The 21,293-nt window shown below is 55.9% G+C and overlaps 2 protein-coding genes across 2 annotated transcripts in view; both read left to right on the forward strand.

Annotated features, from left to right (window-relative positions):
• CABIN1 (calcineurin binding protein 1) overlaps positions 1-361 on the forward strand; it is a 98,563-nt gene extending 98,202 nt beyond the window's left edge. The window contains exon 37 of the mRNA XM_024763761.1: positions 1-361. This exon is cut by the window's left edge and continues 27 nt beyond it. Coding sequence (XP_024619529.1) covers positions 1-117 — 117 coding nt within the window. The 3' untranslated portion in view covers positions 118-361.
• Positions 362-2,673: 2,312 nt separating this feature from the next.
• SUSD2 (sushi domain containing 2) lies at positions 2,674-12,535 on the forward strand. The gene is made up of 15 exons (XM_024763985.1): positions 2,674-2,754; positions 4,212-4,419; positions 4,586-4,737; positions 5,215-5,382; positions 5,879-6,053; positions 6,172-6,373; positions 6,605-6,690; positions 6,775-7,043; positions 7,133-7,276; positions 7,373-7,531; positions 7,885-8,133; positions 8,250-8,522; positions 8,638-8,814; positions 8,956-9,058; positions 9,186-12,535. Exons 1-15 carry the CDS (start codon positions 2,679-2,681, stop codon positions 9,208-9,210), a joined length of 2,466 nt encoding a protein of 821 aa, XP_024619753.1. The 5' UTR covers positions 2,674-2,678; the 3' UTR covers positions 9,211-12,535.
• The last annotated feature ends 8,758 nt before the right edge of the window (positions 12,536-21,293 follow it).

The raw sequence follows: 21,293 nt of genomic DNA on the forward strand, positions 1-21,293 counted from the left end.
GCCAACATGAGGAAGGAGAGCCTGTGCCAGCCGGCCCTGGAGGTCCTGGAGACATCGAGCCAGGAGTCCTCGCTGGAGAGCGAGACAGATGAGGACGATGACTACATGGACATCTGAGGGCCACTCCCCACGCACCACCACCTCCACCACCCCACCACGCCCCGCCCAGTGGGGTGTCCCCACCACAGGGCCACAGGCCACAGGAGCCCAGCAGGGCCCGCCTCCTTTTTTATGAAGTGATTTTCTTTGTAAACGTGACCGGCCCAGCCAGGCGGCTTCGTCCACCCTCCACGGGCTCTGTCTGGGTCACGGCAGCGGAGGGTCCTTTTTTGGTTGCTTTTCTAATAAAGATGGAACCGTCGTCTTGGCCTCTTTGTCTCCTGGGGTGGCGATCCCTGTCCAGGCTTTCTGGGCCTTCCTCCCCCAGGCCAGGTCAGGGCCTGACCCACAGGCACCCGGGGAGCAGGCGGGAGCCACACGGGGCAGACGCTCCCGGGAGAGACAGCAGCCGGGCCTGGAAGGAGCACAGGGGTGAGGGCACGTCCCTCCAGAGTCAGGGTCAGGAGGGTCCCAGCTGTGCTGAGGAGGTGGCTTGCACCCCAATGTGATGGGCACCCTGGGGAGGGGCCTGAGGCAGGGGGTGGCGCTGACCTCCCACCATACTCGCCTTCCGACAGGACCAGCCACATGAGTCGGGGGGCTCGGTGCGAGATACAAACGTGGGGCCCCAGCAGAGTGATGTTGGCCCCACCATCCTGGCTCCAAGGCCGTCTGTTCTGTGGGAGCATCCGCCCTTCACAGTGTCAAGCGCCTCTGTGCTGTGGGGGCCCAGCCGCCAGCCCCACAGCTGGGGGCCGGTCCTGCTCTGGGGGCCTTCTCTGAAAGGCGTTCTGTCCGGGGAGGGGACAGAGACCCTTCTTGCTGTGCTGTGCCCCCACCCCCCACTGCCTGGGAAGAAAGGCCCAAGAGGCTGGACACTGCAGGGTCCCCAGCCCAGGCCTGGCAGAGCCATGTGTGAACCCAGGGCGCTGAACTGGCACTGACTCAGGCCCTTCTCAAGGCTGCAGGGCCTGAGGGAACCGGCAGTTACTCAGCTGAGCCCCCTGAGCCCCCACGCTGCACTCCTGGCTTCTGGCTCAGGCTGGGGAGAGGAGGTGGCCACCTTCCTTCCCCCGGTCCACAGACCCCCTTCCTGGGAACAGCCTAGCCATCTCCCAGGGCCCTTCCTGGCTGGGGCGCAGGACACCTCGGTCCCTCCCCAGGAGCTTCCTTCCCTAAGCTGTGCTCTGGGCCCGGGCGAGTCCCAGCACCGGCCCCCAGGCTGGCTGGAGACCTCAGTGCCCACACCCAGGGCACCTGCCCACAGAAGTGCTCTGAACACCCAGTAATCCACTTGGGACTTCTGGTTCCGACTCCCGCGGCTGGCTTCCGACACCTGTGGCAGCCCAGCTCTCTGGAGCAGCTGCGAGGCAGCGGTGACCAGGGAACAAGGCTGGCCGACCTCCGAGGCCAAGGCCGGTCATGTGGCCAAAGCCTGTGCCCCGCTACCTTCAGTTCCCTGAGGGGTCCAGGACCCTGTCTCCTTCAGACGTCTTGAGGAACCGCCACTGTCTGCCTGTCCAGACCCCAGGCCCAGGTGGCAGAGCCCAAGTGAGTCCTAGGCCTGGGTTCCCCCCATACCCTAACCTTGGAGGCTCCCAGAAGATGCCTCTCCCGGTGACCTAACCGCCCCCTCCCTGTCTGGGCCTCAATCTCCTCACCCGCACCAATAGGAGGAAGGTATACAAAGAAGAGATTATGTAAATATCGAGAGTGAAAGGGTAGGGGCAGGTGGGGCCGGGCGGCTCCTTTCCTGGTCCCCAGCCCAAGGCAGAAGCATGTCTGGAGCCCTCAGACTGACCCAGGGGCCTAGAGAGCCAGGCCAAGGGGAGACCAGGGTCCTGGCCTCAACTCCCACCCCACCCCCAGGGTTAATTTGCCTGAGGCTAGGCCCCTCCCTGCCCCTTCCCCTCCCCCTCTCTCCCTTCCCCTCCCCCTCTCCCCCTTCCCTTCCTGCCTCCTCCTCCTCCCCAACTCTCCCTTCCCCTCCTCCTTTCCTCTTCTCCTCCTCCCTCCAAAAGGGATCCCCACGGAGCTGTGTCTGACAGCTCCCACCCTTCCTGAGAGGGAGCCCTCCCCCAGCGCCCACACAGCTGGCCTGCAGCAGGCACCAGCCGGAAGTCACTTGCTCCCTTACCCCACCCGGCTGTGGGGAGGAACTGGGACCCCCTGCTCCCTGCAGGGAAGCTGAGGTGCCAGGCTTGTGGCCTGGGACCCCAGGGGCTGGAATCCTGGGATTGCAAGGACAACCCTGCCTCATCCCCACTGCAGCATCCCATCCCCTTCAGGAGCCTGGCCTGGCTCCCCAGAGCAGGCTCGGGGGTGGGATCCAGGGTCTGAGCTGCAGCTTCCGGACATCCGGCTTCAGGACGTGGGCCCCCTCCCTGAGTCGCGGGCCAAGGGCCAGGAATGTGCTAACTGGGCAAGTAGGGCCCTGCTAGCGCATAGGACACCTGTGGACTTTGAGAGGGGACCCGGGTGGGGCGGGGCGGCAGCGTGGGGCGGGGCCAGGCCGTGGGGAGTGAGCCGCCACCACCTCCCAGCCACTGCTGCGCTGGCTGCAGACACAGGCAGACACCATGAAGCTGTCTCTCCTGCCCTGGGCCCTGCTGCTGCTGGTGACAGCCCCCGACCCAGGCCCCTGGCCTGCAGCAGGTACGCCCCCACGCTGCCCTTTTGTCCCCCGTCTGTCTGTCCATCTGCCCGCTGTAGTCAGACCCAGGGCAGAACTTCCCTGGGCTCAGCCTCTGTCCATCCGTCGGGCCATCTGTGACCATACTAGGGGTGCTAAGAAGAAATTCTGGGGAGCCTAGGGTCAAGGGGCTGCTGGTAGGGATGGGGGTGTCTGGGCCATGACTACCCTAAGCTGGCTGGGAGCCAGAAGACAGTGGCGGGCTGGGAGGGAGGTGGCCAGGGTGTGGTGAGCTCAGGAGAGCCCTTGGCCTGCACCTCAAGCGCCGATGGAGGGTGTGTTTGTACATGGAGGAGCCCCCAGCCCCACTGGGCCCCCTGCCTGGCCAGAGGCAGGATTCTGGGTCCTTCTCAGGGTGGGCTGAACCCGAGAAAGTCTAGGGGAAGGCCACGCACTCCAGAGCCGGGACCCTGGCCCCCGGGCTGGGCTGGGCTGAGCTGGTATTTGCCAGCTCCCCAGCCCCCTCCCAGGCCTATCTCCCATCTCAGGGAAGCACCAACACCCTCCTTCCACTTATCTCACTTACAGTCATCACTGGGCCTCCTTCCCCACCCCCTCAAGCTATCACAGTCTTGGTCAATACATATTTGTTGAGTGCCAGGCCCTGTGCTGGGTGAAGTAGGGCCCGCAGTGGTGGCTCAGGCCCAAGCCTGGCCCTTGACCAGCCCCTTTGGGGAATGGCAGGGAAGGGCCGGATGGGACGTGGGCCTGCACCCCACCCCTGTCTCCACCCTCCAATCTACGCAGCCAGGCCAGCTCCAGGGTGATGGGTGCCCACAGCCCCCCACCAAACCACCCTGTCCCCTCTCCTGGCCTGGCTGGGTCTTCTGCTGGAACTGTCCCTCCTCTCCCCTAAACAAAGGGGAGAACCCCTGGCCTTCTCCCCCGAGGGTGGGTCCATAACCAGTGAGCCTGCACTGCCCAGCGGAGTGAGATGCGGCAAACTCAGCCTGGGCGCCAGCCCCTAGTGGGCCTCCAATGGGACTCTTGGGAGCCATATCCCAGACCCCAGATCGGGCAAGCCAGCGTGGTTCTTCTCCAGGCTGCCAGTCCATTGATGCTTTAGGAGTGGAGACAGGTCCCCGGCCCATGTCAAGGGGTCAGGCACGTGTAGCCATCTGAGGACGCCGTCAGGTACCGGACTTGGTAGCCAGTCTGCCCAGGGGCTCCTCCCAAAAAGTTTTATGTCTGGACACATTTCCCCAAATCTTCCCTCATTCTAGCCAGTCATTCAGGCCAACTGGACTAAGAGTTACCCCACCCCATGGGCCCTATGGGTTTCCACTGGGTCCACGTGGTGGTCAGTGCAATTCCTGGCCAACTTTCTCCTGGGGATGCTTCTAACAGGCTCGAGGGGGAAAGAGATGTGGGCCCTGTACATGGGGTGGCCAGGCTGGGCACTCAGGGCCCTCTCCTCCAGGTGCCCAGGGGAGCTGCTCCCACCGTTGTGGAGTCCAGGATGGGCCGTGCTCCTGCCACCCGACCTGCTTCGGCCTGGCCAGCTGCTGCTCGGACATTCGGGACTTCTGCCTGGAGATCTTGCCCTACTCGGGCTCCATCATGGGTGGCAAGGATTTTGTGATACAGCATCTCAACTGGTCCAACCCCACTGACAGCGTGATCTGCAGGTGGGAGGCCCGAGGGCTCTGTGCACGCTGGGGCTCAGACCCACTGGCTGGTTGGGTGGGGCCCCTGGGACAGAGGACTGGGACGGCTGTCCAGGGAGGAGGCTGGGAGCCTCAGAGAGGTCAGCCCACGCTGGCCCAGCCTCTCCTGCCTCCTCCACACTCACAGCTTTAAGGAGAGCATCCAGACCCGCGGCTTCGTGGACTCCTCGGGACGAGTGCACTGTGTGTCACCCTTGCTCTATGAGACCGGCCGCATCCCCTTCACGCTCTCCATGGACAATGGCCGCTCCTTCCCACGCTCAGGCACCTGGCTGGCTGGTGAGACCCAACATGCTGGTCCAGACTGGAGGCACCAGGCCGCACCCTCCCGGGCCCAGGCCCCTCACAGGGACTTTCCCTGGCGCTAATCTATGCACACCTGGCACACCTGCTCTGGGTGAACCAGTCCCTCTGGAGGCCCGCCCGACTCCCTGGGTGCAGGCTCCCCAAGCTCCTTTCCCCACCGCTGGCACCCATGCAGGAGTTCCAGCCCAGAGGGAGTGTGGCTCGGCCAGCCAGGGGAGGGCAGCAGCCAGGTGGAGGACAGAGGCCTGGGCATGGGTGGGGGCAGGGCCCTGCCTCTCCCAGTTCCTGCCCTTTCCTGCCGCCAGGGGGAGAGCATCGCTCCCGAGGGACTGCTGTGCTTTGTCCTTGGGAGGTCCCCACAGCTCTAAGAGCCGCGGGCCTCCTCCCCTGGACCCCCTGGGCCCTGGGCCTTCACTCAACCCTCACCCCCGCCCCCTGCCGCCTGCCCAGTGCACCCCAGCAAAGTGTCAGAGTCCGAAAAGAGCCAGCTGGTGAACGAGACCCGCTGGCAGTACTACGGCACTGCCAGCGCCCAGGGTAACCTCACCCTGACCTGGAACACCTTGGCTCTGCCCACGAACTCCATCACCGTAGAGCTATGGGGCTACGAGGAGACAGGTGAGGCCAGCAGAGTAACCCTAGGCTGCCTCTGTGGGGCCTGGTGGGGTCAGGAGTTTGGGGCTTGCAGAGATGGGAGAAAGGGGATTCCAGGTGGGGGGAATCCAGGTGGGGATTTCCAGTGGGAAGAGTGCAGGCAAGAAAGGGGAACTGGCTGGAGCAGCACAGGGAAGCTGGGGATCCCTGGCTGTTTGGGTACCAGCTCTAGGAGGAGGTGTGGCCATTCTCCGCTCCTGGATACAAGGCTTATCCTGGAAACAGGAAAGGCTTGCTCTGCCCCATCCTCTCTGAGCCCCTGGATGGCTGGCCGGCCCTGGGCCTGGCTCCCTCCCCAAACAGGGCAGGGCTTCCTATGGTGGTCATCTGTCTACCCTTCTGTCCATCTACCAGGCTGCTCTGAGCACCAAAGACCGGCACCCCACCCCCCCCACCCCATGCCCCAGGGTTCCTCGGACTCGGACAGGCCCAGGGGCTGACAAGGCCTTCTCTCCCCCAGGGAAGCCGTACTCCCAGGAGTGGACGGCAGCGTGGTCATACCTGTACTCCTTGGCCACAAGCATCACCAACTCCGGCTCCTTCACCTTCACACCAAAACCTGCACCTCAAGACTACCAGAGGTGGAAAGTGGGTGCCCTTCGCATTGTCAACAGCAAACACCACGCAGGGGAGAAGTAAGGGCCGCCCTGCAGCAGATGGGCTGGGGCCTGTCTGCCTGCTGCCCCCACGCTGGATGGGGAGCCAGGGCCGAGGGCAGGAAGGGTGGTCCCTAGTGTGCATGTGTCCCCACAGGGACGTGCACGCACTCTGGAGCAACGAGCACGCGCTAGCCTGGCACCTGGGCGATGACTTCCGGGCAGACCCTGTGTCCTGGGCCCGAGCTCAGTGCCTGGCCTGGGAGGAGCTGGAGGACCAGCTGCCCAACTTCCTGGAGGAGGTGCCCGACTGCCCCTGCACCCTGGCCCAGGCCCGGGCTGACTCTGGCCGCTTCCAAGTGAGCCCCCACCCCAGTCAGGGCCCATTAGGGAGCGAGGGGACAGGCGGGGCCAGCTGCCCCAACTAGGCACACAGCTGTGCCGTACAAGGCAGTGCAGGGGGAGGCAGGTAGAGACCTGGGAGGTAAGGCTGGGGTCTGAGGGCCCAGGGCCCCAGAGGGGTTGGCTCCCAGGGAGGGGATGACAGAGTGCAAAGCCAGTGCAGGGGACAGCAACCAGCCGCTCTGCAGGCAGACTACGGCTGTGACATCGAGCATGGCAGCGTGTGCACCTATCACCCAGGGGCTGTGCACTGCGTTCGCTCCGTGCAAGCCAGGTGAGCACGGAGACGGTGGGCAGGGTGCGGGGTGGGGGCTGGGGGCAGGATGCCAAGGCGGCCCTGACCTGTCTGTGCCCCCAGCCCCCTATATGGCTCAGGCCAGCAGTGCTGCTACACGGCGGCGGGCACACAGCTCCTGACAGCTGACTCCACCAGTGGCAGCACCCCAGACCGTGGCCACGACTGGGGCGCACCCCCATACCGCGTGCCGCCCCGCGTGCCGGGCCTCTCCCACTGGATCTACGATGTCATCAGCTTCTACTATTGCTGCCTCTGGGCGCCCGAGTGCTCCCACTACATGCAGAGGCGGCCCTCCAGTGACTGCCACAGCTACCAGCCCCCGCGCCTGGGTGGGTGCTGCCTGGGCAGGTGCTGGCCAGGGCGAGGCCCCAGGCAGGGCGGGGCCAAGGCAACCTGCCTGACCCTCCGCTCTCCACAGCTTCCGCTTTCGGGGACCCACACTTTGTCACCTTCGATGGCACCAACTTCACATTCAACGGACGCGGCGAGTATGTGCTGCTGGAGGCCTCTGGGACTGACCTGAGGTTGCAGGCGCGGGCCCAGACCAGGATGACGCCCGAGGGTGAGGCTGGGCCCTGGGGCTCTGGGTGGCTCAGGGTCATCCCTGGGGAGGGGGAGGCTGAGCCGAGTGGACCCCATTTTGCACCCATCATCCCAGGCTCTCAGGACCGAGGCACAGGGCTGACTGCTGTGGCTGTCCAGGAGGGCAACTCAGATGTGGTAGAGGTCCGGCTGAGGGATGGGGCCGGGGCCCTGCAGGTGCTGCTGAACCAGGAGGTGCTCAGCTTCAAGGAGCAAAGCTGGATGGACCTGAAGGGTGAGTGGGATGGTGGGGGCCCCACTCCCCTGCCCTCCCCGCCGGGGCCTCCACACCTCTCTCTGGCCCTGGCAGAAAGCAGGCGGTGTCCAGGGCGCAGATGGGGAGGTGGAGTCAGGGCGTGAGGGCCGACAGGCAACCCCCACGCACGGCCCTGGTATGGGGGCCCCCTTTAGGGCCTGGGCACCTCAGATCCACCGCCCGGGGTGGTGGAGTGTCATAGCAGGCTGGGCCCTGGGGACACCCTCCCTTGCCCCTGAGCCCATGGGTGCCGGCCCATGCATCCCGGGGCTCTGGGGTCACAGCAAGGTGCCCACAGGGGCGGCCCTGACCCCAGCTCCCCCTGTGTCCAGGCATGTTCCTGTCAGTAGCTGCTGGGGACAGAGTATCAGTCATGCTGTCATCAGGGGCCGGCCTGGAGGTCAGCGTCCAGGGTCCGTTCCTGAGTGTGGCGGTCCTGCTGCCCGATAGGTTCCTGACCCACACACGAGGCCTCCTTGGGACACTCAATGACAACCCCTCGGACGACTTCACCCTGCGCAGCGGCCAGGTCCTGCCCCCCAGTGCCAGTTCCCGAGAGCTGTTCCAGTTTGGGGCTGACTGTGAGTGACCACAGGCTGGAGGGGAGGGGGCACCATGCTGGGGGGTGCTCAGTGGAGGTGTGTGTGTGGGAGCCCCCAGGCCCTCCCACCAGCCAGACCTGCTGCTGTCTCCCTAGGGGCTGTGGAGAACGCCTCCTCCCTGCTCACCTACGACTCCAAGTTCCTCGTGGAAAACTTCCTGCTCCGGCCCAAGCATGACCCCAATTTCCTGCCCCTCTTCCCCGAGGAGACCACCTCCAGCCCCAGCCAGGAGAGTGAGGCGGCCAAACTGTGTGGGGACAACAATTTCTGCAACTTCGATGTGGCGGCCACCGGGAGCCTGAGCGTGGGCAACGCCACGCTGTTGGTCCACAGGCAGCACCTGCTTCGCGCGCAGAGCCTGCAGCCCGGTGAGGGCGGTGGTGGGTGAGGGCGGCGGGCACCGGGTGCTGGGACACGGCCCCCCAGGCTGGTGGCTGTGGTCAGCAGCTCAGGCCTGTCGTCTGTGCCCCACCCCTGCCCCAGTGGTGTCCTGTGGCTGGCTGGCTCCGCCCTCCAACGGGCACAAGGAGGGCATGAGGTACCTGGTGGGCTCCACTGTCCACTTCCACTGCGACAGCGGCTACAGCCTGGCCGGGGCCGAGGCCAGCACCTGCCAGACTGATGGCACCTGGTCCCAGCCCACCCCGACTTGCCAGCGAGGTGAGGATGCCCCGCCCACCTACCGGCCCCTCCCACCAGCTCTCGGCCTGCCCCCAGCATTGCCCCGCCCACGCGCCCGCCCCGCTTACGTGCCCTGCACGTGTGCGCCCACCCACGCCTTACGCCCTGCCGCCCCTCTAGGACGGAGCAGCGCGGTGCTGCTGGGCGTCATCTTTGGAGGCCTGGCGGTGGTGGCCCTCGTCGCGCTCGTCTACGTGCTCCTACGCCGCAATAAGAGCAACACGTGAGACCCCCGCCCTCCCAGACCCCCGTCTGCCCCTCCTAGGCTCTGTGCCCCTCCTAGGCTCTCCTGGCGTCCCGGGGCGCGGGTGGGACCACCGGGCCTGCTCTAGACCCAGCCTCTGTTGCAGGGCCGTCTGGGGTTCGCAACCCTGAGGGAAGCACGCTTGGCCGGAGGCCAAGGGCACACAGGACCTCCCCGGGGCCAAAGACCAGCCTCCCAAACTCCCAAGAACGTGCACCCCAGTACTTGGATCCACAAATCCCTACCACCATACACCTGGGACACGGACACCTGAACCTGAGCTTTTAAAGCCCGGTGCCCTGCTCTGTCACCAAAGACCCGGACCTTGAGCGGTCACTGTGGAGTTCCCGAGGCTCTGTTCCCCACATACCCCTGACTCTTAATTCCCCAGGCCCGAGACTCCGTACCCGTGCATTCTGAGGCCTGTCTCCCGAGCCCTAATATTCAAAGGCCAGTACCTCACATCCCTTGCCCATGATGCTGATTCCCAGTATACTGAGTCGTGGTGCCCCAACAGGGGGCCCCAGGGCCGAGCTGCCTTGATTCCCAGACCCTGGGCCTGGCCTGAGACTGTAGGTGGGTCCAGACTTGGGTGTGGAGAGTCACCCTCTAAGCTCCAGGCTTGTAATTCTAAGTCTCTGGAACATCTCCTGAAACACCCCTTCCTGCTTGTTGGGGGAGAAAACAAGCCTTTGGTGCCCCTTCCCTGGTGTCCTCGTGCTTGTGCTGTGCCTCGGTTCCAGGGAGTCCCACGGTTGCCCTGTGCGGTCCACAGCACCCAGAGCAACCTGGGTCTGAGGCCTTCGTCCACTGGCAGGTCGCCTGGGACTGGTCTCTCCCCAACCTCTGTCTCTCCATCTGTAAAGTGGGATCTAGAACAATGACCACGTTGTGGCGGGGAGGGGAAGGGTTCTCCATGGGGTGCTACGCTGGGCACTCAAGAGAAGGGACAGGGCTGGGCGGCCCACCCTCCCTCAATGTAGGGGACAAGCAAGCTGGCAGCCTGGCCCTGGGCCCCCCACCCTGCCCTGTCACAGCCCCAGAGGCAGTCTGGTAATGCGATGCCCAACTGGTCCCGGTCCCTGAGCCCTTTGCCCAGGAGTGTCCAGAAGCTAGTACAGGGCCCAGGCCTCATGCCATCACTGCCCCGTTTGTAGCAAGGGTGCTGAATGGGGGCTGTGGGCAGGCCTGGGCAGGGTAGGATGGAGTCAGATTTGCATCATAGGTGTTAGATGGAGAAAGCACCAGGGAGTGTGGGGGTGGAGGTTGGCGCCCCCTGGCCAGGGCGGGCAGCTCTGCCTGAGAGGAGTGAGGGGCAGGGGGTTGCCCACGAGATCTGGAGCCCTGGGTGGGAGGCTGAGTGAAGCCCCTTCACCGCAGCACCAAGAGTGGCCACGTGGGGGCAGCAGAGGGTAAGAACAGTGGAGGCAGAGGCTACACAGGGACCCAGACCATCAGGGAGAGCAGTGCAGTTGGGCCAGCAGGCTTGTGGTCACAACCCCGGCCAAGGTTCATGCAGACCCACCTCTTCATCTCCCTCATCTGGGGGGGGTGACCTCGAGTCGTCCCCCAGTCTCAGAGGTTGCATGGGTTACTCAAGGTCGTCCAGCTGGCACTGACCACTTGGATCGGAGGCCAGACCTCCCTACCTCCTCAGCCTCACCTTTGGCAGAGGGGTGGGCAGGGGCAGCGGCAGATCCCGTCTGCAGGGATTCTTGGAGTGTGCACAGTGGGGCACATTTGAACAGGGCTAAGACGAGATTGGGGGGGTGGGAGTCCTGGGGGTGGTGCTGAGGAGACTCTGGTGGAGGCGGATGGGGTCAGTGCTTCTTGTCCTTCCAGACCCCACCCACCTCCCCCCAACCTCTGGGCTTCCAGCTCAGGACAGGGGGGCTGAGGGCCCACCCTTTGGCCCCTGGGCAGGTACTTTCCTCTCTGCAGATGAGGTAAGACAGGGCTGGCCTCCCACCAACCTGAGCCCCAGTGCCTCCTTGCCGAGCCAGGCCAGGCCAGGCCCTTGACGGTGGGTGAGGGTCAGGTTCCTGGTCAGAGCAGGAGGGCAGGGGCAGCATCACCGCTCCCAGACTGGCCTCAGAGGTGTGATTGGTCAGAGAGCTTTCCAGGTAGAGGAACAGCCTGGGCAAAGGCTCAGAGGATGGGAAGTGCACTCAGGTCTGAGGAGTAACGTGGAGGGCAGCAGTAGAGGTGCCTCCCCTGCCAGGCTTCATCCTGAAAGTAAAGCATGGCCTCCCTCAGGCCCCCTACCCTACTCTTGTCCCTCTAAGGTAGGCCCTGGAGCTGCCCTGGCAGGAGAAGGGCTCCATCGTGGCCCTGGCCCCAGACGTCAGGCCTTCCCAGTGCCAGGGGCCGGCCAGGCTGGGAAGCCCCAACACCTGACAGGGGTTTTCCCAGGGACCCGTCGGGAGTCTGGGGTGCTGCAGGGCCTGTGTGAGGGCACAAGATCCCAGAGCTGGGCAGAGACTCCCTAGAAACATCAACGGTAGGCACCCTGGCCTCAGAGAGGTGGTCTCCCCAAACCACAGCCCCAGGGAGTGATGGCACCAGAACCCAGCGGCCAGTCCCCTGTCCCTTGTACTAGTTGGGATTTTGAGGACAGTAATCCAGGGACTCGGAAATGCAGGTAATGAGAGAGCTGGGAAGTGAAATAGGAGCCAGCGAGGGAGAAAGGGTGGGGGAGGCCAAGGAGCCAGGCCAGGTCCCCAAGAAAGAGAACCATGCAGTTGTGTGGGGCCCTCACCACAGAGGCAATTGCCCCACCAACAGAGGCCTCTAGCCTCCCGAGGAGGGGAAACACCACTTCCCCTCCAGCCTCCCACTTGGGCCTCCTGTTGGCTGAACAGTGGGAAGGGGCTGATGTGGGGGGAAGGGACCAATGTGGGGAGTAGGGACCCCTCTGCCAGGCTGCTTCCTCCCACAAAGCCCCAGGTGACCGAGTCCCTGCCCCGGGCCAGGCCTCTGCTGGGAGACCCCTGTCCCCATGGTCCATGCTGCTCTGGAGGAGGGTGTGATCGGTGTAGTGCATTGTGGGAGTAGGAGGCCAGGTGGGTGCTTTTTGGAGGAGTCTGGCTCCAGCTGAATTTCAGAGGACAGAAGCCATTAGAGAAGTGAGGTCCAGTAGGTACTCTGCAGCCACACAGGCCGGGTGCCCTTCCAAAAGCACTGGACTACATTCCCCAGCACCCTTTGCAGTTGGTGCAGTCATGTGACTGGTTTCTAGCAGGAGGGGGTGGGGCAGTTCCAGGGCTGGTCCTTAACACCTCCACAGGCAACCCCCTGCAGGCCCTTCCCCCTGCTCCCGATGTTGCACAGGTGACTGGAAGCCATGCCAACCTAGGTCCCTAGCATGTGGAAGGATCTCCCCATCCCCACCTGTTCACCCATCCAGTACTGCTTTGGGAACAAAAAATAAACTTCCCTTGTGAGTAAGCCATAGTACATTTTGGGGTCTATGTGTTGCAGCAATTGGTCCCCTGAACTATACCCAACAGGCAGAGATGTGAAAAGATGGCCTTACGTTTTTCATCAGTGTTGAAGATAAATACTATGTGCAAAAGGTTTTTAAAAATTCAGTGGATCTTCCAATGTTCATAGCAGCGTTATTCACGATAGCCAAAAGGTGGAGGCAACTTAAGTGTCCATCAACAGGTGAATGGATAATCAAATGTGGTCTATCTGTACAATGGAATATTATCGGGTCATAAAAAGGAAGGATATTCTGACCACTGCTACAACATGGATGAACCTTGAGGACATTATGCTAAATGAAATAAGCCAGACACAAAAGGACAAATACAGCATGATTCCATTTACATGAGGTCCCTAGAGCAAATTCATAGAGACAGAGGGTAGAATAGAGGTTGCCAGGGTCTGTGGAGGGGAAATGGGGAGCTGTTGTTTTTGGCAAGTTCCCTGACCAGGGATTGAACCGGGGCCATGGTAGTGAAAGCACCAAATTCTAACTACCAGACCACCAGGGAACTCCTGGGAGCTGTCAGTTAATGGGGACAGTTTCAGTTTGGGAACACGAAAAGGTCGAGATGGGTGGTGGTGGTGGTTGTGCAACCATGTGAATGTACTTAATGCCACTGTGCTGGACCCTTAGAAATGGTTAAGACGGTAAAGTTTTTGTTATTTATTTTTTTGATTTATTTATATGTTTTTGCCTGCATTGGGTGTTCATTGCTGCGCACGGGCTTTCTGTAGTTGCGGCAAGCGGGAGCTACTCTTCATTGTGGTGCGCGGGCCTCTCATTGCGGTGGCTTCTCTTGTTATGGAGCACGGGCTCTAGGCACATGGGCTTCAGTAGTTATGGCACATGGGCTTAGTAGTTGTGGCACGCAGGCTGTAGAGCACAGGCTCAGTAGTTGTGGCGCATGGGCTTAGTTGCTCCACAGCGTGTGGGATCTTCCCAGACCAGGGCTCGAACCCGTGTCCCCTGCATTGGCAGGCAGATTCTTAACCACTGAGCCACCAGGGAAGTCCTGTGTTATTTGTATTTTACTACAATTAGAAAATTTTAAAACTCAAACAGAGGAATTTACTTAGTCATTCCCCAGGTGGTGGACAGTCTTTTGCTTCTTCAAACGCTGTTGTGCTTGGTAAGTAAGTTCAGGTTCACCTGTAGGGGAAATTCACACAAGATGATGGGCTGGGGTTTTTGTTTTTTTAATTTATTTATATTATTTATTTTTGGCTGTGTTGGGTCTTTGTTGCTGCACCCTGGCTTTCTCTAGTTGTGGCGAGCCGGGGCTTCTCATTGCGGTGGCTTCTCTGGTTGTGGAGCATGGGCTCTAGGCACGCGGGCTCAGCATTTGTGGCTCACGGACTCTAGAGCACAGGCTCAGTAGTTGTGGCGCATGGGCCTAGTTGCTCCGCGGCATGTGGGATCTTCCCAGACCAGGGCTTGATCCCGTGTCCCCTGCATTGGCTGGCGGATTCCTAACCACTGCGCCACCGGGGAAGTCCAATGGGCTGGTTAAACGACACATTTGTTTTCCTCCTAGAGTTGTACCCGCTGACACTCACCACCAACCTGCGCGATTGCCAGGCCCCCTACACCCTCATCAGCGTAAGGAGCCTTCAGATTTTTTGCTCTTTGTCAGTTAGTGAAACACACTGTGGGGCCTCCGTCAGGCTGACCGGCATTCCCAGAATTCCCTTCCCAATGTGTTTTGGGTTAGGACCACAAGAGAGATTCCTGTGCAGGATTGGGAGGGCGGAAGGGAATTGGCAACCTCTTTTGTAAGTCACACTCCTTGTGGCGCGCCTGCTGACCCAGCTCATCAAGCACCAGCGGAATCCAGGCAACTACTCCACCTCCTCCCAGTCCACCCTCAGTCCATTCTCCTGGGTCAGGTGTGTGACAAAGCAGTCCAGCTGCTACAAGAAACCTTCGTCGCCCTTGACAACAAGAAGGGATGTGGGCTTCAGCCCATCCTCGTGGGCTCCAGTCAGCTCTGGATCCTCCCTCCACTTTCCATGCATCTTCCCTCCTGACTCTGCCTCATGGACCTCAGGCTGCAGCATCCCATGGGAGACAGTAGCCTTACAGGGACCCCTTGCCCAGTTCCCATGGTGTGGGCCCTGCTTCTTTGACGGAACTCTGCTAAATGAAGTATAAGTTGTAAGCAAGAGAGTGCACTGCTCAGGGTACAGCTTGTGAGCATGCCCAGTGAACCACCACTCTGGTCACCCCTAACATTTTCTCTACCAGACACTGTCCTCTCCCTCCTCCTCAGGTCAACCATCAATTTCTCACCCCATAGGTGAGTTCTGCCTGGTTTGTCCTTCACACAGGTGGAATCCTAGAGTTTTTCTGAGTATTATTTCAGCTAATGAATTTGTTTATCCATTTCCCTGTTGAGGCGCTTTGGGGTGGTTTTCAGTTTGGAGCTATAATGGCTAGTGCTGTAAACATTCTTGTATGTGTCTTTTTTTTTTTTTTTTTTTTTTTTTGGGGAAATGGCTCATGGGCCCAGCCTCTCCGCGGCATGTGGGATCTTCCCAGACCGGGGCACAAACCCGTGTCCCCTGCATCAGCAGGCGGACTCTCAACCACTGCGCCACCAGGGAAGCCCGTATGTGTCTTTTGACGCACAGATGTGTTACCGAACCAAACGTGGGTCTGCTCGCCTTCATGCAGTAAAGCCAATCTACTGACACCAAGTTGTGCTGAAGGAAAGTGCAGCGTTTATTGCCAGACCAAGCAAGGAGTCTAGGTAGCTAATGCTCGGAAGGCCCGAACTCCCTGACGGCTTTCAGGGAAAGGTTTTATTTTATTATTAATTCATTTATTTATTTGGTTGCACCAGGTTTTAGTTGCAGTTTGCCAGCTCCTTAGTTGCAGCACGTGGACTCCTTAATTGTGGCATGCAGACTCTTAGTTGCAGCATGCATGTGGGATCTAGTTCCCTGACCAGGGATTGAACCTGGGTCCCCTGCATTGGGAGTGCGGAGTTTTATCCACTGCGCCACCAGGGAAGTCCCTCAGGGAAAGGTTTTAAAGACAGGGTGAGGGAGGGAGGTTTCAGGGTGCGTGGTCAGGTCGTGGACATTTTTCTGATGGGTTGGTGGTGAGGTAAGTGGGAGTCAACATCGTCATCCTTCTGGTTCCAACTGGTCTGGGGTTTATGTGCTAGTGGGCAGCATGCAGTTAACTTCTTCCACGTGGTGGGGGTTTTAGTATCTGCGAAATGGCTCAAAGGACATAGCTCAGAATATTATCTGTAGCCCTTGAGGAGTAACTGAAGGTCCTTGACTTTGTTTAATGGCTAAACTATTATTATTTTGTCTTGCTTGGCTATTCTCCTTTCTTTCTGTATTTGTCACTTCTCTGATTAAATGTATTCTCAGAAACTCAGGGAAGGCCTTGGAGACTAAAGTTTTTCTATAGACAGAGAGGCAGGCGGAGGACGTTGGAAGGGGCAGGGTCTATTCCAGGAAGGCCCCATAGGGTCCTGGTCAGTTACAGACATATGCATTTATATTGGGTAAGTTCCTAGGCTTAGCATTGCTGGGCATGAGGTAGCAGTGTGGTAGTTTTAGTAGGTAATACTGGTTTTCCAAAGTTGTTTTACCAGTTGATGTTCCCACCGGCAGCGAATGGCAATTCCATTTTGCCATATATTTTTATTTTTTAAAAAAACAACCGCTGTATTTGTACTTTGTTTATAGAAGTGGAATGTTAGTGTGGGATCTCAGTTCCCCAACCAGGGGTCAAATCCGTACCCCCTGCAGTGGAAGTGTGGAGTCTTAACCACTGGACTGCAAGGGAAGTCCCCATTTTGCCATATTTTTGCCAACACTTGGCATTTTTGGTCTGTTGAATTTTGGCCATTCTGATGGGTATATAGTGGTAGCATATTGTGGATTTATTTTCCTTTTTTTTTTTTTTTTTGACAACTAGTGAAGCTGTGCATTTCTTTGTATGTTCATTGGCCATCCAGAGTTCCTCTTTTATGAGATGTGTTCACGTCTTTTGCCCATTTTCCGTCAGGTTATCTATCTAGAGCTCTCTAATTCATTTTTAGGAGTTCTTTATTCTGGGTAAGAGTTTATTGTCAGATATAAGCACTGCAGATACTCTCGTATTCCATGGGCTGCCTTTTCACTATTTTAATGTCTTCTGTTGAACAGAAGTTCTTAATTTTTATATAGGTCAATTTATCCATTTTTTCTTTTATAGTTAGTACTTTTTGTGTCCTGTTTAAGAAACACGTGCCTTCTCCCAAGTCACAAAGCTGTTCTGTATTTTCCTATAAAAGTGTTATTGTGTGATATTTCATAATTAGATCTGCCAACCATCTGGAATGATCTTTGTGCATGGTGTGAGGTAGGAGTCAGGATACACATTTTCCATCTGGCTATCTGATTGACTTAGCACTGTTTATTGAAACAGCATTCTTTTCCCGTTGCACTGCCGTATCTCCTCTGTCAGAGGTCAGGTGACTTTCTGTTCTGTCCCATTGCCCAGTTTCTTTTTTTAAATTTATTTATTTATTTTTGGCTGTATTGGGTTTTCGTTGCTGTGTGGGCTTTCTCTAGTTACGATGAGCAGGGGCTACTCTTCTTTGCAGTAAGCGGGCATCTCATTGTGGTTGCTTCTCTTGTTGCGGAACATGGGCTCTAGGCACATGGGCTTAAGGAGTTGTGGCGCATGGGCTCAGTAGTTGTGGCGCATGGGCTCAATAGTTGTGGCTCGCGGGCTCTAGAGCACAGGCTCAGTAGTTGTGATGCACGGGCTTAGTTGCTCCATGGCATGTGGGATCTTCCTGGACCAGGGATCGAACCTGTGTCCCCTGCATTGGCAGGTGGATTCTTAAACACTGTACCACCAGGGAAGCCCTGCCCAGTTTATTTTTGCACCAATACCAAATTGCCTTAATTACCATAGCTTGTTCATGACATCTGGTAATGTGAGTCCTCCTTTATGTTCTTTTTTTTTTAATTGGCCATATCTTTCCTTTTTTAAAAAATATTTAATTTTTATTTATTTATTTGGCTGCACTGGGTCTTAGTTGCAGCATGCGGGATCTTTGTTGTGGCGTGCAGGATCTTTTTCTTTAGCTGCAGCACATGGGATCTTTAGTTGTGGCATGCGAGATCTAGTTCCCTGACCAGGGATCAAACCCAGGCCTCTTGCATTGGAAGCTTGGAGTCTTAACCACTGGACCACCAGGGAGGTCCCTCTCCTTCACGTTCTTCCTCAAGATTGCCTGGGCTAGTCCTGGTCCTTGGTGTTTCCATATGAATTTTAGAATCAGCTTGCCAATTTCCACACACACACACACATAGACGCACACAAACCTGTGAGGATTTTTATTAGGATTGCATTGGATTTATAGGTGAATGTGGGGAGAATTGGCATCTTCACAGCACTAAGCCTTCTAGTCCATGAATGTAGTCTAATCGTCCATTTATTCGTTTTCTTCAAATTCTTCGGTTATATTTTGCAGTGTTCAGTGTAGAGGTCTTGCATACTTGTTAGTTTTACTTCTAGGCATGGATTTTTTTTTTAAGGCTATTGTAATTGATTTCAGTTCAAAAAAGTGTTTTCTATTTGTGAATGATGTAGAAATATCATTGATTTTTGTATATTTTCCTTGATTCCAGTGATCTTGTTCTATTGACTTAATTCTAACAGTTTACCTGTTAAGTATCTACAAATATTGACAGTTTTATGTCCTCCTTTCCAATTATACCTTTTGTTCTTTTTTCTCACCTTATTGCCCTGGCAAGGACTTCTCTTTCAGTACAGAAAGGAAATGATGAAAGCTAGCAATGCATGTTTCCATCTCAAAAGGAACTGGTCTCAATCTCAAAAGGAAGGCTTGTATGTTTTACAACGAAGTATGATGTTTACTGTAGGGTTTTGTAGCCGCAACTTATAAAATGAAGGAAGTTTTCTTCTATTTCTAGTTACTGAGAATTTTTATTGTGAAAGTGGGCAAGTTTTATCAAGTGCTTTTCTGCGTTTATTGAGATGGTGAATGATTTTTCTTCTTTATTCTGTTAGTATGTTAATACAGTGAATTGCATTGCTTGATTTTGTAATGTTCAACCAATCATGCCTTCCCAGAATAAACCCAAATTGGTAGTGATGAATTTATATATATGAATTTGGCTTGCTCAGATTTCATTTAGGAATTTTGCATCTGTGCATGAAATCACCCTTTACTTTTCTTTCATGAAGTTTCTTTGTCAGGTTTTGTTCTCAGGATTATGCTGGCCTTATTAAAAGTTGGGCAGTGTTTTCTCTGTTCTGTTCTCAGGAAGAGTTTGTGTAAGACTGGTGTTTTTTGTTGCATCAGTGTTTGGAAGCATTCACAGAGGAAGCCTTTGGGCTGGAGCCATTTGCTTTGTCCTGCGGATCTCATTGTTTTTTTCATTGGCGCATTTATCAGTGAGGTTGAGCAATTCTTTATATGTTGAAATGACAATTTGTAGTTCTCTTTCTGTGGTCTAATGAGTCATATCCCTGTGCATCTTTCTAATGGATACTTGGTCTTTGATATTAAATATTTAAATATTAAAGTAACCAGCCCCAGATCGCGTACTGAAACTGTCTTCCACAAGGTTTTCACTGGTCTTTTGAAATATTTTTCACATCAAAATTTAAAATTTTTATGTGTTCAAATTTCTTTTCTTTTTTTTTTTTTTTTAATTTTTTGGCCACGCTGCATGGCATGTGGGATCTTAGTTCTCCGACCAAGGATCAAACCTGCCCCCTGCATTGGAAGGGCAGAGTCTTAACCACTGAACTGCCAGGGAAGTCCCAATTTATCCTTTCCTTAGTATGGCTTCTTTTTTTCTTTAATTAATTAATTTAGGCTGCGCCAGGTCTTAGTTGTGGCACGTGGGATCTTTAGTTGCCTCACGCGAACTATTAGTTGCAGCCAGCAGGATCTAGTTCCCTGACCAGGGATCGAACCCGGGCCCCCTGCGTTGGGAGTGTGGAGTCTTACCCACTGGACCACCAGGAAAGTCCCTTTAATGTGGCTCCTTGATTTTATGTCATGCCTAAAAAAGGACTTCCCTACTCTAAGAACATAAATAAAATTTTTTTCTCCCATGTTTTTACAATATTTGTATGGTTTTATTTTTAACTCTTAAATCTTTGGTCCAACTGGCATTTAATTTAGTATAAATAAAAGGCCGGGGTCCCACTTTACTGTTTTCCAGGTGGCTACCCACTTGTTCTAATACTGATGGTCAGCAATTCATCTTTTTCCTACTGCTTTGAAATGCTCTTTTAGCAGACAAAATCCCCATATATTTGCATTTCTTTGTGAACTTTGTGTTGTGGTTGATTGATTTCTGAGGTTTATTCATATGCTCTTTTAACCTACTGTATGTTTACAGTGTGTTTTTAAATCTGATGGCTTGGTTTACTTGAGTTTTGTTTGTTTCACAAAAGCACTGATGCAATTCAATGAGGGAAATGAATGTCTTTGTAATAAATGATTCTGGACTGGCTGCCCAAGCATTTATTTTAGTTTTCCCATTTAGGCCTAAGATTCATCTCGAATTAATTTCTGTATATGGTATGAGGTAGGGGTCAAGACTCATTTTCTCCATCTGTCTCCCAGTTTCCACCTCTGGCACTTACTCCGCAGGGCCCTGGGAGCTTTAGTACATCAGTACTCTCGTTGTAAGATGGGCCTCATCATAGCTCCCTTTCATTAGGGAGAATTACGTGAATTAATACATGTAAAGCAATAGAGTAGCACCTAGCCGTGGTCAGTGTCCAACAGATGTTACTGTTGTTTTGAGATATGTATTCATGTTAAGGGAATATCCATTTATTTCCATTTTATTCAGTGTTTTGTTGTTGTTTTGTCTGTGGGTGTTTTGTTTTGTTTTGTTTTTTTAAATCAAGAATGAGTGTTGAGGGCTTCCCTGGTGGCGCAGTGGTTGAGAGTCCGCCTGCCGATGCAGGGGACGCGGGTTCGTGCCCCGGTCCGGGAAGATCCCACATGCCGCGGAGCGGCTGGGCCCGTGAGCCATGGCCGCTGAGCCTGCGCGTCCGGAGCCTGTGCTCCTCAACGGGAGAGGCCACAACAGTGAGAGGCCCTCATGGACATTCCCATCAGTAGTGGTGTTGGCCCCACCCGGACACCCTGTCCTTTTGAATGTGTTGCTTGGAGTCTCCTTGCTTGTATTTGTTTGAGGAGTTTTGTGTTGGCCTTTGGTGTGCTTTGCCGAGTTTGGGGCTAGTCCTATGCTGACTTCATAAAGTGAATGTGGAAATGTTCCTCCTGGCTCTACACTGTGGCGGCTTAACTGGCAAGAGAGGCCTCTGATCCTAAGGGCAGGACACACTTCGCCTGGGAAACTTTCCAGAAGGGCATTTGAGGTAGACCAGTGTTCCTGCCACGTTCTCAGTGTTTTTGTGTGTGATCACTGACATGTCTAGACCTTTGCTCTTTCTTGGACCCGTTTGTCATTTATACTTAAGCTTGCCAGATTTAGCAAATAAAAATAAAGCCTGCCCAATTAAATCTGAATTTCAGATAAGTGGCAGTGTTTTTAGTATGTGTTAAGTATCGCAATTCTACTTACATCATCCTAGAAAGTAATTTATTTTGTCAAGTTTCCAAATTTATTTTTATTAAAATGAGTAATCTTTTCTAGTACTTCTAACTTCCTCTATAGCTTAGGTTATTTCCCCGTTGTCATTTCTTTTTTGTGTGTA

This window comes from Neophocaena asiaeorientalis, unplaced genomic scaffold, assembly GCF_003031525.2.
Source record: "Neophocaena asiaeorientalis asiaeorientalis breed wild unplaced genomic scaffold, Neophocaena_asiaeorientalis_V1.1 scaffold110, whole genome shotgun sequence".
Lineage (NCBI taxonomy): Eukaryota > Metazoa > Chordata > Mammalia > Artiodactyla > Phocoenidae > Neophocaena > Neophocaena asiaeorientalis.

Bases quoted from the DNA above. Each gene is read 5' to 3' on its own strand.
- SUSD2 (XM_024763985.1), top strand. From the start codon at position 2,679: ATGAAGCTGTCTCTCCTGCCCTGGGCCCTGCTGCTGCTGGTGACAGCC. The intron at 4,420-4,585 runs GTGGGAGGCCCG...CCACACTCACAG, and splicing joins ACTGACAGCGTGATCTGCAG to CTTTAAGGAGAGCATCCAGA. The intron at 6,054-6,171 runs GTAAGGGCCGCC...GTGTCCCCACAG, and splicing joins AAACACCACGCAGGGGAGAA to GGACGTGCACGCACTCTGGA.